The sequence below is a fragment of the Geotrypetes seraphini genome, chromosome 14, assembly GCF_902459505.1.
Source record: "Geotrypetes seraphini chromosome 14, aGeoSer1.1, whole genome shotgun sequence".
Taxonomy (NCBI): Eukaryota; Metazoa; Chordata; class Amphibia; order Gymnophiona; family Dermophiidae; genus Geotrypetes; species Geotrypetes seraphini.
The window spans coordinates 59,603,552-59,619,799 of record NC_047097.1 but is presented as its reverse complement, the minus strand read 5'-3'; the positions used below and the strand labels follow the sequence as shown (position 1 = coordinate 59,619,799).

The following is a 16,248-nucleotide window of genomic DNA, read 5'->3' as shown; positions in this document are numbered from 1 at the left end:
TGCAAATGTGACTTGTAAAATGAAGTACGGGAGCAGTCAGTGCACTGGCTATTCCAACAGAATAATCATCAATTTATATAATGCAGGGCCGTAAAGTTCTATGTGGTTTACAAAAAATTAAAAAGATTACAATTACGAAATTAGACAACCAAATAATTAGAAATAATACTATGATGATCTAGGTCAGTGGTTCCCAAACCTGTCCTGAAGGACCACCAGCCAGTCGGGTTTTTGGGATAGCCCTAATTAATATGCATGAGAGAGATTTGCATTTAATGGAGGTGACAGGCATGCAAATCTGCCCCGGGCATATTCATTAGGGCTAACCTGAAAACCTGACTGGCTGGTGGTTTTCCAGGACAGGTTGGGAACCACTGATCTATGTAGTTCATTACAATATCCTTGCCAGTTAGCTGCCTAAGTATTTCAAGAACAAATATGTCTTCAAATGTCTCCTAAATTCCACATAGGAATCAGCTAGCATAATCAGATGTTCCAGGTCCTTACCCCATAATGCTGCTTGATATGACAGAAGATATTCAAGATGTTTTGTAAATTTGCAGCCCCTAACAGGCAGAAAACCGAAATTCAAATGCGAATTTGTCCCGTGTTTGTTGGTTGCAGAAGAGAAGAGCTGAATTATAAATTTGGGAGATAGACCAAAACAGAGCCTTAAAGCAGATGCAACCAAACTTAGAACTTCACTCGCGCCTCCATTGGCAACCAATGCAGTATCCAATAGGAGGGTGTTTAAAAAAAAAAAATCTACCTGACCGCCACATTTTGAACCCTGTGCAGTCGCTGTATATTCCTCTGACATGTTGGATATTGCCAAATAGGCAATATTACAGTAATCAAGGTAAGTCTAAGGGACTACACCTGAATTCTAAATGATGAAACATTAAAATAGGCCCTAATGGATCGGAGCTTCCAGAGGGTAAAGAAACCTTTTTCTAACCAAAGAATCCACCTGGTTCTTCATAGTCAAACCCTGATCTAGTATTATACCCAAAATCTTAAATGGTAGATTGGACAGGCTAACTGAATTTATTTATGATCAAGGATGTGTTAGGGCTCCTTTTACTAAGGTGCGCTAGCATTTTTAGCGCACGCAGATTAGTGCGTGCTAAACCCGCGTTACGTGGCTAGAACTAACGCCCCTGACCCCAGGCCCATCCGTTTCCACCCAGATACATCACCTTCCGCCCAAATCACTCCCCGTTCTATCCCACCCTTAGCCCCGCCCCCCTCAACCTGCTCTCGTGCTCGGAGCTGCGTCGGAAGAGCATCTGCGTGCGACGTCACCGCCGTCGAGTGTGATGCTGCCGCATTGCATCCGCGCACGCGCGCGATACCCTCCCATCGCGGTCCCGAGCTGGAAGCTTTTCAAAACACAGACTAAGGGCCGGGTTTTGGAAAGCCGTCTGGACATGTCAGGGTAAAGCTGGACGTCTGGTAAGCCTACTTTTAGGGGGCAGCTTGCGCTTATACTCTCTCGAAGAACGCAGAGAAAGGGGGGGACATGATAGAAACATTCAAATACATCACGGGCCGCATTGAGGTGGAGGAAGAAATCTTTTTTCTTACAGGTCCCACAGCGACAAGAGGGCATCCGCTAAAACTTAAGGGGGGAAGATTTCACGGTGACATTAGGAAATACTTTTTCACCGAAAGGGTGATTGATCGATGGAATGGTCTTCCACGCCAGGTAGTCGAGGCCAGTTACCTGCTCGACTTCAAGAGACGTTGGGACAAACAGGTGGGGCGGAAAATTTCATGGCGACACCAGAAAGTATTTCTTCACAGAGAGAGTGGTTGATCATTGGAACAAGCTTCCAGTGCAGGTGATCGAGGCAGACAGCGTGCCAGACTTTAAGAATAAATGGGATACCCATGTGGGATCCCTACGAGGGTCAAGATAAGGAAATTGGGTCATTAGGGCATAGACAGGGGGTGGGTAAGCAGAGTGGGCAGACTTGATGGGCTGTAGCCCTTTTCTGCCGTCATCTTCTATGTTTCTATGTTAAGATAGACTCTCAAAGGAGGGAGGGTTCTTGAGTGTGTAGATTTGTTGGGCCGCTGGCCCTTTTCTGCTGTCATACTCTATGTTTCTATCACCTCTCTCTCTCCCTGCTTCGGCATGCCCTACTCTTTCTTCTCCCACCCTCTTGCCCCCGACCAGGCTTAGCTACAGGAAGAGGAAAGTGGATGTGCGGTGCCTCCTCCTCTGCTGTCCAGGTTGGTGTGATGCTTTGAACTGTGCAGGCCTCCCTAGTGTTGTGCAGTTCAAAACACAACCCTTCAGGTCCTGCAGCAGAAGAGGAAACACCAAAATGCCTCTGGGATCTGTTAGAGAGAAGAGATAATGGTTACTGCGGATGGGCAGACTGGAAGGGCCATTTGGCCTTTATCTACTATCATGTTTCTGTAACCATAAAGCTCTATGACATCACAATGCAGGTGTAAAGAGCCTTAGCCAATAGGGAGAGGAGACAGTGGATGCCGTGGGAGGGCAGACAGGATGGGCTTTTTGGCCTTTATCTGCCATCATGTTTCTATAACCATAAAGTTCTATGACATCACAATGCAGGTGTAAAGAGCCTTAGCCTATAGGAAGAGGAGATGCAAATGTTAAGAGCCTTAGCCAATAGGGAGAGGAGATAGTGAATGCTGTGGATGGGCCATTTGGCCTTTATCTGCTATCTTGTTTCTATGTTTCCTCCTAACAAAGCCACAATCAGTAGGGGATGCACAAACATAGTAACATAGTAGATGACGGCAGATAAAGACCCGAATGGTCCATCCAGTCTGCCCAACCTGATTCAATTTAAATTTTTTTTTATTTTATTTTTTTTTATTTTAATTTTTCTTCTTAGCTATTTCTGGGCAAGAATCCAAAGCTTTACCCGGTACTGTGCTTGGGTTCCAACTGCCAAAATCTCTGTTAAGACTTACTCCAGCCCATCTACACCCTCCCAGCCATTGAAGCCCTCCCCTGCCCATCCTCCACCAAACGGCCATACACAGACACAGACCGTGCAAGTCTGCCCAGTAACTGGCCTAGTTCAATATTTAATCTTATTTTCTGATTCTAAATCTTCTGTGTTCATCCCACGCTTCTTTGAACTCAGTCACAGTTTTACTCTCCACCACCTCTCTCGGGAGCGCATTCCAGGCATCCACCACCCTCTCCGTAAAGTAGAATTTCCTAACATTGCCCCTGAATCTACCACCCCTCAACCTCAAATTATGTCCTCTGGTTTTACCATTTTCCTTTCTCTGGAAAAGATTTTGTTCTACGTTAATACCCTTCAAGCATTTGAACGTCTGAATCATATCTCCCCTGTCTCTCCTTTCCTCTAGGGAATACATATTCAGGGCTTCCTCATACGTCTTCTGGCGCAAGCCTCCTATCATTTTCGTCGCCCTCCTCTGGACCGCCACAAGGATTACTGCCACTACCAAACACTCTGACCTGCAGTCTTCTGCAGCCTCTCCCATGGACACCGAATCATGGGCAACCAAGGACCCTTGTCATGATAGACAACTCATTTATGTATCACTTAGCAGTTTACAAAACAATCACAAAAATGTTTTCAGCAGGTTTTATATTTTGCTTTCTAGTATTTCTCTTTTATGTCCCCAGCAGTTTCCCTCCACTCTTTTGGGCTTCCAGCTTAACTGGATCTGGCCTCCTTTGGTTCCTGGACACCATGAGACCTTATTCATAGCTTATTCCAAAGCCACAGACTGAATCCTACCTATGGGTGTCACTTCCACAGCATCTCCAGCCTTGCCCCTGGCCATTCCGAGGAGAAGAAGCTGGATTTAGGATAAGATGGTTATAATGTGGCTAATCATATTCCTGGGGGAATTCTCTCTCCCTAACCCCCCCAGCCCCTCTCTGTCCTAGCAGTTCTCTCTCCACCTTTCAATTTTCTCTCCCTAACCCCCCCCCAGCCCCTCTCTGTCCTAGCAGTTCTCTCTCCACCTTTCAGAAAGATGCCTGGATCTCTCTGCCTCCTCCTGTTTTTTCTCCCTCTCTGTGCTCCCCTACATTTCTGTCTCTTCTCACCCTCCAGGAAAACCTCCAGTTTTCCTTTTCTTCCCCCCCCCCCAACTTGCTCTCTCCCACTTTCCCTAGTTGATCTTGAAGCTCATGCCATCCTGGTACTTGTGGCTGTTGTAGCCTCTCTAACTCCCTCCCCCCAATTTCATTCCTGGTTTCCCCACCCCCACCCCGATAACATTTACAAGATGAGACTATGTCCTCCTCCCATTGCTGCTTGGAGTCCAACAGCTGGTAAGACACCATATGGCTGTACGGTTGTCATATCATTTAAATCAGGACCACTGTGGCAGGAAGACACAAAGGAACATCCAGTCACTCTTATCCCTCTTGCTGTGTGATAAGACTGGGGGAAAGGCTGACAAGGAAGGAGACTGAAGGGAGGAGGTTTTGAAAACATCCTGAGGCAGCCACTGTGGCAGTATCCTCTCTCATCCTTCCATGCTACAGCTTCCTCTTTCTGGTCAAGCCAGCCCTCACTTCTGCTTCCTGGTACCCATGCAGGAGTGTGTGTGGGGGGGTGGGGGGAGTGATTCTTCACTGCATGATTGCAAAGAATTCCCCCAGAGTATAGTCATGATTTCCTGAGCTCTCATCCACAACAGAAAGCAAGCTATGCTAAACACAATGGCCCCCCCAGATTTCCTGAAGCTTGCTTGTTACACTGAACACAGGTTTTAGAAAGCTCACTCACCCCGACCCTCCGGCGTTTAGGCATTGGTGGAACCAGCTGCATCAGTTGGCCACCTGGGAGGCGCGAAATGCCAGAGGGGCCAGGAAGCGAAAGATGCTGTTCTTGAATATCTGGGAGCCATATCGGCAGTCCTTGCATCCGAAGGGACGCAGTGAGGTTCTAAAGGTGGGTGTCCTAATCAGGGCGCTCAATTTGCAGGGCTGAGAGAGTAATGGTGAGAAATGGTGGGGTGGGGTGGAGAGTACCACTGTGGGGGGAGGGATGGGGGGATTGGGGAGGGGTGGGGGGTATTGCAAGGTTCTGGCACTTCATCACGGGTATGATCTGTGGGGTTAGGTGGGGAGGGGAGGGGGGTGGCATATTCGGGACTCATAATAGTCCAGGGCCTCGGAGTGCCTTTCCGCCCCCACTGGTCTCGCTTGCCCTACGTAGATTAGAAAGGGGGGGGGGAAGTTTTGTTGTTGTTACTCTTCTTCTGTACATGCTTGTTCTATTCTTATATATGATGCCTCATTGTCTATATTGAGCACCATTGGGGTGCCCTGGCGTTGTATTTGCGGTTGTTTGCATCAATAAAAATTGTTTGAACCTAGAAAGCTCGCTCACAACCTGCACATGTCTACAGCAAAGCTCTCCTAAAGTCAGAAACAAACGAGAGCAGGTTAATTACCAAGAGAGGCACAGCCACTTCAGCAAACACTGAAGGATCTCATCTGGACGGCTTCCTGAAAGTTAATGGTATGACTGACTCTTCAGATTTATGGTGATTGAAAGTGACAGGTGCTGATTCAGGAGTTTCCTCCGATTCCTATTCAGTTGTATGCCATTGCTCAACACAGGATGACGTGAACACCGAGTTCCTCGCACTACGGTAGCTACACAAGCAGAGGTTGGTCCCCACAAATCAGAATGTGGCCACCCGGCACCCCTTCTCCTATTACCTGGTCCTGGTGTAGGGGTAAGCGTTCCATGACTCCTCCTCAACTTGAAGTGCAGCTTTCGGGAGCAGAGCCCGGAACCAGCTAGGAATGTGGGATCCAACATGGTAGATTTTGTGGGTGTACTGGCCAGTACCACCAGGCCCATTGGTGTATGGACGGTTTGCTAAGATTTCCACGCCGCTGCCTTCACCACTGGACTCTTCACGGCTTTTTTTCTGTCAAAAAAAAAAAAAAGGAAAGGTCTCCATATTCATTCGATCCTCGAGCTCCATCGTACTCTTACAAACAGTTTTTCTTTTTTCCCAAAGGAACTTAATTATGCACCAGACAAGTTACAGCAAAAATTCAAACAAACTACACCAACCATTAAAAAAGCAAACAAATAAAATATCTTCATAACAACACACAAAAAAACATGATCTGAAAGGACCTTCTCTCTAGGACTAGAGTTGCAGGCTAGCTTTTCCTTCTATACAGGCAATCCCCAGATTAAGAACAAGTTATGTTTTTAAAGCTGTTCTTAAGTCAGATTTGCATGTAACTTAGAGCTTGTAGATTTTTAGATTTTTGCTGCTTAACTCCGCTCCCAGCTGACAAAAGGGACAACTGTCCCTAACCAGTGTTCCCTCTAAGGTACAGCATGCACAACCACACACTGTTCTTAATGTGGCCATACATCATTCCTGAATCTGCTGAAGAAGTGTAGGAGTCTATAGCACTGGAAATACTGCTCAGTGAAATCAAATGAAACCGCAAGTGCATTTTTAAGTATGAGTCGTGCTTAAGTCGGGCGTCTGTAACTTGGGGACTGACTGTACTTGACTCACATAAGAACATAAGAGTTGCCATACTGGGACAGACCGAAGGTCCAACAGTGGCCAACCCAAGTCACAAATGCCTGGCAAGATCCTAAGGAGTAGCAACATTCTAGAGCTGATATTGTGATGTCATAATGCCTCATTCCATCAATGCCTAAGAGCCAACCTCATCAGTGATGTCACAATGGCTTGATTATTCCTATACAGGTAGTCCCCGGGTTAAGAACGAGTTACGTTTTTAAAGCTGTTCTTAAGTCGGATTTGTATGTAACTCTGAGCTTGTAGATTTTAAGATTCTTGCTGATTATCTCTGCTCCCAGCTGACAAAAGGGACAACTGTCCCTACCAGTGTTCCCTCTACACATGCATGCACAACCACACACTGTTCTTAATGTGGCCATACATCATTCCTGAATCTGCTGAAGAAGTGTAGGAGTCTTATGTCACTGGAAATGCTGCTCAGTGAAATCAAATGAAGCCGCATGTGCATTCTTAAGTACGAGTCGTGCTTAAGTCGGGCATCTGTAACTTGGGGACTGCCTGTACTTGACTCACATAAGAACATAATTGCCATACTGGGACAGACCGAAGGTCCAACAGTGGCCAACCCAGGTCACAAATGCCTGGCAAGATCCCAAGGAGTAGCAACATCCTAGAGCTGATATTGTGATGTCATAATGCCTCATTCCATCAATGCCTAAGAGCCAACCTCATCAGTGATGTCACAGTGGCTTGATTATTCCTATACTGGTAGTTCCCGGGTTAAGAACGAGTTACGTTTTTAAAGCTGTTCGTAAGTTGGATTTTTATGTAACTCGGAGTTTGTAGATTTTAAGATTCTTGCTGCTTAACTCTGCTCCCAGCTGACAAAAGGGCCAACTGTCCCTACCAGTGTTCCCTCTAAGGTACAACATGCACAACCACACGCTGTTCTTAATGTGGCCATGCATCATTCCTGGATCTACCACAGGAGAAGTGTAGAGTCTATGCACTGGAAATACTGCTCAGTGAAATCAAATGAAGCCGCAACCGTGTTCTTAAGTATGAGTCATACTTAAGTCGGGCGTCTGTAACTTGGGGACTGCCTATATATTGTAACAGGGTCGCCCCTGTTCCTACTGAGGAAGCCTTGCCAGAGAAGGGAAATAGGGTTAAAACCCTTGCAAGTATTCCTAAACCGGCTAGGGAGAGTCCCAAAGCAGCCCCTAGGAACACTTATAAGCCAAGCCTTCCAACACTGAAACCTCCTAAAGCCCTGCCTAAAGCGGGCAGATCTGGTTTAGCTTTACCTAAGCCATGTATAAAGAAACAAGTGGAAACATTTCCCAGCAGGCCTAGAGCCAGGGGCAGGAAAGAGCAGGGCTGGAATACAAGCCACTTCCAATCAGTCCTAAATTGGTTTAGGCCAGGTGAGGAGCTCTATGAGAGCAGGCTACACCAACACACCTGCAGGAAGGATTAATCAGCTTCCTGCAGTGAGAGAAAAGGGAGTAACTTTCTCAAAGCAGGGGAGCCAGCTCCAGAAGCAGTAAGAGAACCAGCCTCAGAGTACACACTGGCTCCCAACCCAGCTAGCCAGAGCCAGTTGCAAGTTACATATTGCCAGCCCAAGGAATTAAGAAGCCACAGTCTACCTCCTGGCTACCAGGGCGGGCGGGCGGGCGGGGGGTGATAGTCACAGAGAGCGGGGGGGTGATAGTCACAGAGAGCGGGGGGGGTGATAGTCACAGAGAGCGGGGGGGGGGGGGGGGGGGGGTGATAGTCCCAGAGAGCGGGGAAACTGTGTTTGGGCAGGACATTGAGTTAACTGATGAAGACTTTGCACATGATATGGAGATAGAGGAAACAGAGCAGCCCATTATTGAAAGTTTGGAAACAAGCTGATCTTTTCTTGTTATGGCAGCTGGGAGAAAATGTGGAATGTGTACCACCTTAACACAAGGCTGGAAAGTGTTTGTGTTTGAAGAAAGCTTTACATTAAGAACCAGGTTTTTTGTTTTTCTCTTTTGGAGACAGTTAGCTTGGCACTACCTATTGTTTGTGTTCTAAATGCTGCCTGGATACCAGGTGATACAAACCTGAAGGAGCCTATTTAAGGTTTTGTTTTGATTTTTTTGTTCAATAAGGTATGCTTGAGAAATCGCACCTCTGACTCCGAACTGGTGGCTTTTCCTTTGTTCCAATACCAGGCTACCATTAGAACCTCGCATAACCGCTCAGCTGAGGTTTATGTGCACTGGGTAAGGCCACATGCTGAGCCCAATTGTGCCTTGAAAACACTCTCTTCCATGATATATGGGAAGATTTAAGGGGCATAGCTATCAACATGGATTACCGCAAAGATGTGTTGTTTTACTTCTATTTTATGCAATGAGATCTAGTTACTAACAGCAGGGGTTAAAAATAACAGGTCTTAATGGTAACCCATGTTGATAACAACTCCCCTTAATCAACACATCTATTTAGTCAGGTTTGTATCTCTCTTACGTGCACCTTTCCACCAAAGAAGAGCAACCAAGATGGTAAAGGGGATGGAACTCCTCTCGTATGAGGAAAGACTAAAACGGTTAGGGCTCTTCAGCTTGGAAAAGAGACAGCTGAGGGGAGATAGGATGGAAGTCTACAAAATCCAAAGTGGAGTAGAACGGGTACAAGTGGATCGATTTTTTTCACTCTTGTCAAAAATTACAAAGACTAGGCAACACTCGATGAAGTTACAGGGAAATACTTTTAAAACCAATAGGAGGAATTTTTTTTTTCACTCAGAGAATAGTTAAGCTCTGGAACCCGTTTGCCAGAGGATGTGGTAAGAGTGGATAGCATAGCTGGCTTTAAGAAAAGTTTGGACAAGTTCCTGGAGGAAAAGTCCATAGTATGTTATCGAGAAAGACATGGGGAAGCCACTGCTTACCCTGTATTGGTAGCATGGAATATTGCTATACCTTGGGTTTTGGCCAGGTACTAGTGACCTGGATTGGCCACCATAAGAACGGGCTACTGGGCTTGATGGACCATTAGTCTGACCCAGTAAGGCTACTCTTATGTTCTTATGCAGCCCAACAGGCCCCAAAGGTAGGGTTACCAGATGTCTGGATTTGCCCGGATATGTCCTCTTTTTAGAGGACACGATTGGGCGTCCGGATGGCTTTTGAAAACCCGGCACTTTCTACGGGTTTTAAAAAGCTTCCGGATCAGGACCACAACGGGCGGGCATCTATGTGGTGAAATCACCTGCATGCATGTGACATCATTGCATCACACCTGCGAATGCGATGCCCTCCTGGCACAGCTCCGAGCATGAGAACAGGTTAAAAGGGGGGGGGGGGCAGGCTGGGGTGGAATGGGGAATGACTTGGGTGGGGCTGAGAGGAACTGGGTGGGGCCATGGGTCTGGAATGTACATTAGCAAAATCTGGTAACCCTACCTGAAGGGATGTTTGCTCTGGCATGAGGGAAAACTGAACAGCCCATGTCCACTCTGCTCTCCTGTAAACGTGTCTACACAAACATACCACACTCTACTTGAACTCCCTTCCACCCAAAAACAAGAGTGGACTCGAACCACACTGCTCACCCCGTCTTTATCTGCCATCCTCTACTAATGAAACTCATCCGTATTTCGTATAAGCGCAGTGCAGTTACCTGAATCATGTACAGCTGAGCTACTTGGTACTCCTCCAGGCTCATCGGAAGAGGGATGCGATATTCTTTGATCAGCATGATCAGTTTCAAGGCGAGAGACTGCCTAGGCCCCGGCTTTGTCCTTTACACTTGTTTTTTTTTTTTTTTTAATTCTGTGACCCATCAGTAGACTGCTACAACAGAAAACAGTGAGTATCAGAAAGCCGTCTTGTTACATATGGGCCCCACAGCTATCTCTGTTCTGCTCTGAAGGAGGCTGCCTCAGCTCTTCGAGCCCCAAACTTCCTTTTATCACATGCGAGCAAGGCCTGCCTGCATCCCTCGAGTGTCAAAGCTCCTTCTAACCCACAGAAGGAAAGAGCTGTCTTCATCCTTCCAACTGTCATCTTTTTATTTATGCTGATGTTTGAGATGCAATATCCCACCTTTCATTTGGCACCTCACGCCAGTGTATAATTTAAAAAAAGTGACAACTTAAGAAAGAACTCCGCTCATTATCATAAAAAGTGTAAAGAAAGAGAGACCATACAGCCCCCTCAGGCCTATACTGGGAAGAGCAGTTTCTCTCTAAACCCCAGTGTGCCCTCTGTTCTACACATGCCTCTAAACCCGAGCTTCCTCTTTCTCATGCTGAAAGGGGGCAGTCTCCAACCTTCTAAAATCCAGAGCCTCTTTCTCATATAGAAAAGCAGCTGTCACTAGATTTAAACCCGAGAGCTCCCTCTTTCTCACACTGAAGGGGGGCTGTTTCTAACCCTCTAAAATCCAGAGCTCCTTCTTTCTCACATGGAAAAGCAGCTGTCGCTAGACTAAAACCCAGCACTCTCTCTCTCTGTCCTACAGTGAAAGGGGGCAGTCTCTATCCTGCTAAAACCCAGTTTCCTTTTTTTTTTTTTTTTTTTTTTTACATTGAAAGAGGCTGTCTCTATCTTTTTAAAACCTAGAGCTCCCTCTTTCTTATACTGAAAAGGGCTGTCTCTATCCTTCCAAATCCAGAGCTCCTCTTTCTCATGCTGGGAGAGAGGCATCACTATCCTTCTGAGTTCCCTATATCCCACAGAGCAAGGGGGCTGTCGCTATCCTTCTCACCCCCAGAGCTCTCTGTCTCATGCTGGGAGGGGCTGTCTCCAAGGTCAGTGTTAGGCTAACCAGCACCCTATATGAAAGCTGAAATTGGTGCCCCGCTCACCCACTTCAGCTGTGCTCCGCACCTGCACGGCGGTGGTGGCGGCTCCCAGGATAGATTCCCCTTTCCACCCTTTTCCCATCTCGGTCCGTATTTACCTAGTATGTCATTGCTGTCAGTCTTGTAGTTTTTTTTTATAGAAATGTATGTTTCAATTGTTAAATTTTTGTTTAAATGTTATTTTAAATCTTGTTCAACGCTTTGTAGTTCCGAAAAAGCGTTTAATCAAAAATCTGAATAAATAATAAACTACCCCCTCCCCCCCAAGCATCACTATCACTCAACCCCCATCTCATTCTTCCCCGGTCCACATGATGTGGAAGGACGCAAAAGGTGCACGACAGGGTGGTAGTGCATGGCATCCTATGTGGCAGCACAGGTCACATGCCCAAAACCTGTCCCTGACAATCTTCATCCCTCTTACCCCCAGAGCTCTGTCCTATACTTCAAAGGGGTCGTCCCCATCCTTCTCTGAAACAAACTATGACTGGGAGACACATCTGTAATTCCTTCTCTGTTCAGGCTGAAATCAGTGGTCGCTGTGGGTCTCTGCTAGGAAAGGGAAGGACCGGAGCATGATGCTAAACCTAAGGAATACATTTGACCTTATTTAAAAATACATCTGTCGACGTTTGTTTCCATGCCAACAGGCTGCTCAGAAAAGCAAGCTGGGGGGGGGGGGTGGAGAGGAGGAGGGACTCCAGGGACCGCAGGCCTCTGCTTTGCCTGTATATGATAACAGTAAGATATGTCAGCTATCTACCCCCACCCATCTCCACCCCCGCCAATTTCACCCCCACTACCTTGATACCCCAAACCATTCATCCCCTCCAGTATACTGCTCCCAGCTCTGTCACTTTTGCACTTTCATTCCATCTCCATCTCTTCCAGTACGTTTCTCATCCCCTCTTTCCCATCTCTCTTCCACACTTTATTTCCCCGTCTCCTTATCTATTTTAAGTTTAGGTGTTTGATGAGCATGAGGGATGTTCAAAAACCAACATTTTTTTAAATTCTATTTGAGAGGATTGCCGCAATCGGCAATTTCGAACCTGCTCTTAGCTACATATTTGAGTTTCCCTCCGTCTCGTCAAACCTTGCAATTTTCCGTCAAAGCACAACGCACGCGGACAGGCAGAAATAGCAAGGCCCGTCGAGGCTGGCCGTTCCTACTTCTGCTGCAATGCTGCAGACCTTTTTTCGTGAAAATATCCGCCTGGTGCTCTGGGATACTGTTTCAGTCTGGACCACCTCCACTGGCTGCCTACTACAAGCATCCACCACCCCTGTCTGTGAAGAAGGGATTCTTAATCTTATGCCCCAGCCTGCCCCTTTCAGCCACACACCATGACCCCTTATCGTTCATTCTAGAGCTTCCTTTCCACTAAAGCATACTCACTTCTTGGATATTATTTATAGCTTTTTGGTAACAATGTCCCTTATCTCATCCCTTTTCTTCCTCCTCTCTAGTCTCACTGTTAGCCCAAATTCTCCACAATAGAAGGACCAATCCACCACCTTTAATGTTTAATTCCCCTATACCCCCCCAAACCTGCCACTTACACTGACTCCCTCCCTCTCTCTTAAATTTAAATACCTCTCCTGATCCCCTAATATATCCCTCGTTATAGATCTACACCCCGACCCCATTCCTATCCCTATTTAAGGATCTAATTCATTAATGTCCCCAGATCTGCCACTCTCCCCCTGACCCCCACACATCTGTGACCCTCTCACCTCTCGCTCTTCACTGAATTAACATATCCCTCACCTGTCCCTCGTTATATATCTCATCACCTCTCCATCCCCCAGACCTGCCACTCTCCCACTGACCCCCCTCACTCCCGCCCTTTACAGATCTAATATATCAACACCCCCTCCCCAGACCTGCCACTTTCCCCAATCGCTCATCTGCCCCTCTTTACAAATCTGCATCCCTCAGCACTGCCCCCTCACCTGTTCCCCTTTATACCGTAGTATCTCAATAACTCTCTATCCTCCAGACCTGCCACTCTCCCACTGACCCTCTCACCTGTCCCCCTTTATGGATCTCGTGTCTGTGATACCGAGCACTGGAGACTGAAGCAGTGGAGGGACATACTACTGCTATTTATGATTTCTCTAGCGCTACCAGACGCACGCCGCGCTGTACATTAAACATTCAAGAGACGGTCCCTACTTGAAAGAGCTTACAGTCTAATTAAGACAGACACACTGAGCAAAGATGACTGTGCAGATTGATTGGGGGAAGGGGACCCTCGACCCTCTATCCCTGCCACTCTCCCACTGACCTCCTCTGTACAGAGCTCAATCTCTCTCCATCCCACAGACCTGCCACTCCTGTTACATCTACTGACCTGGAACCTTCAATTATCTAAGCTGAGCTCCCTTCTTCCAAAATCGTCTCATCACGGCCCCCAGCACTCCACTCCGGCTCTTCCTCGTCCCCGATCTGTCTCTTATACACGTTAGAGGTCTGGATTCCTCTGCAGTCTCTTACCTGGTCCTGGCCACAGATGCAGACTCCTCTCTCCATCACTTGCCAAATCGCGTTTGGAAGATGCAGAAGCAGCTGACCCCCCCCCCCCCTCTCTCCAGCTTAAATCGGCTCAGGCAAAAGAGGTCAAATTAACCCCCCCACATACCCCCAACAATATCAATTGTGTTGATCCGGAGATCGCAGTCAGGGATCTGAAGAGCGAGGCTGAGAATGAAATCACCAGCTAAATGGAGTCAAGCAGAAGTGTCCTAATTGCATGCAGGTCGGCTTCAATGCACAGTTATGCAGGCGGCATGCACGATTAGCTCTGACCAGGGGGGGGAGCCGTCTCTGAAATCCACCCAGGTGGCCATGAAAAAGAAAGCGAAAAGATTTCAAGGGACCAAAAAAGAGGCCTAAACCAAGCTCCCCCCCCCCTCCCGAGCCAGCAGAGCCTCAGCAGTGGGCGGGTCCGGGCTTCCCTCCTCCCCGTCTCTCTCTCTTGCGGATCTGGGGAAGGGGGGAAGCGTTATTGCAGGTGTCCCGAGAAAGCCCCTCCATCACCTCCCCATTTCCCGAGATCCGGGCGACCGGCGGATTCCCTGGGAGGGGGGGGGGGCGGAATCTGGGGCGCGAGAGGGCAAGGTGCTCCCCGGAAAGGAGTTCCTGCCAGAGCTAAGAAAGGCTTTGGGGGGTTGGTTGGTTTTTCCACCCGCTGCAGACAAAAAAAAAACCCCAACAACTTAAGCGCGGTCTTTTTCTAGAAAGCCTCTTCTCCCCTCCCCCTGGCTCGGCACCTTCTTTGTACCCTGCCTAAATAGGCAGCAGGGGAGCGGCGTCAGCCCATTGCTCCTGCTGCATCTCTTCCATGCCCGAGTCAGAGGGAAGGAGGGAGGGAGGGAGAGAGGAGCCAAGGACGCGCACACACACCTACCTCACATTTTCTCAGGTCTCCCTTTGGGCATCCTCCTCTCTGATCTCTTCTACTTCCTTGATTTTGACCATCTGTTTCTCCTTTCTTCCCTCCCCCCCTTCCTTCACTTTGCACCTGCGTATTTTCTCTACCTCCCTTGCAAACTTTGTTTCTATTTTATGGTACCTCCTGGTTCCTTTCAGTCACTTTCTTCTTCTTTTATTCTTTTTCTCTTGCTTAGAACAGCAGACGATGCCAGACTGAATTCAACTCCCACCCTGGAAGCATTGTACAACTCTCCAGCAGAAAGGATTAGACTATGAAATAATCCACCAGTGAAAAGTCCCAGGGCAGAAGAATAGCTACAAGCCCTGCTAGTGTTTACCAGGAGAATTTTTCTGTTTTTGCTTCTCGCAGTAGTTTGTTATTTTTTATGGCACAAAAATGCCACTCTGAGTTCTATTGTGGCAGCATAGCTGAGCTTTTTTTTTTTTTTTATTTCTCTCTGCTGAGGAGACTGCAGATGAAAAATGAAATTTGTCTGGCTGCCAAAACTATGTGGCAGCTCCCAAAGCAGAAAGGGGAAGATAGATGGGAAAAGTGTTCATGCAGGCCCAGGCTGCCTGCCTATGTTGGCAGGAGCAGCAGCTACAGATGGCGGTGTTTTGTTTAAAGCCGAAAATTAGACAAACTTAAAAAAAAAATATCCAACATTCAACACGCTAAAAATAAAACAAATTAGGTCCCAGGTTATGTGCTTGGAGCAAAATACTTGTGTACAATAAATTGTCTGTGCAATGCTCAAAGCTATCAACTTCTCCTTGGCCAGACTTTTTGAACCTTGCCCTGGGTTCTCAACCCAGTCCGCAGAACACACCTTTGTCAGGTTCCCAGGATATCCACAATGAATATGCCTGAGATAAATTTACATGCACTGGGTCTATCTCAGTGTTCTCAAACTCAAACCCTTTGCAGGGCCACATTTTGGATTTGTAGGTACTTGGAGGGCCGCAGAAAAAAAAGTTAATGTCTTATTAAAGAAATGATAATTTTGCATGAGGTAAAACTCTTTATAGTTCATAAATCTTTCCTTTTGGCTAAGTTTTAATAATAATATTGTAATTTATAGCTAAAGAGATATGATCAAGAAACTTTTATTTTACTTTTGTGATTATGATAAACATACCGAGGGCCTCAAAATAGTACCTGGCAGGCCGCATGTGGCCCCCGGGCCGCAAGTTTGAGACCACTGGTCTATCTCATGCAGTCTTTCTGGATATCCTGAAAACATAGGTCTGGGTTGAGAGCTCTGCATTTTTTAATTCATATGCAAAGCAGGAAGTCGTCATACCAGACCTTGGGACTCATGCAACCAGTTAGGTTGTCGGGATATCCCCAATGACTATGCATCAAATCTGCATGCACAGCCTTCATTATATGCAAATCTCTCATGCATATTCATTTTGGGTATCCTAAAAACCTGACTGACTGGGTGTGTCTCAAGGA

The 16,248-nt window shown here is 47.0% G+C and overlaps 1 protein-coding gene across 2 annotated transcripts in view; it reads right to left on the bottom strand.

Moving 5' to 3' along the window:
- The window catches only part of PITPNM1 (phosphatidylinositol transfer protein membrane associated 1), a 78,892-nt gene extending 63,812 nt beyond the window's left edge, over nt 1-15,080 (bottom strand). For both annotated transcript variants that reach the window (XM_033920548.1, XM_033920549.1), the window contains exons 1-3: nt 14,929-15,080; nt 10,165-10,337; nt 5,705-5,919 (exon numbers count right to left, since the gene is read on the bottom strand). In XM_033920548.1, coding sequence (XP_033776439.1) covers nt 5,705-5,919; nt 10,165-10,242 — 293 coding nt within the window. In that variant the 5' untranslated portion in view covers nt 10,243-10,337; nt 14,929-15,080. The remainder of the gene's footprint in view (nt 1-5,704; nt 5,920-10,164; nt 10,338-14,928) is intronic.
- Nucleotides 15,081-16,248: the final 1,168 nt, after the last annotated feature.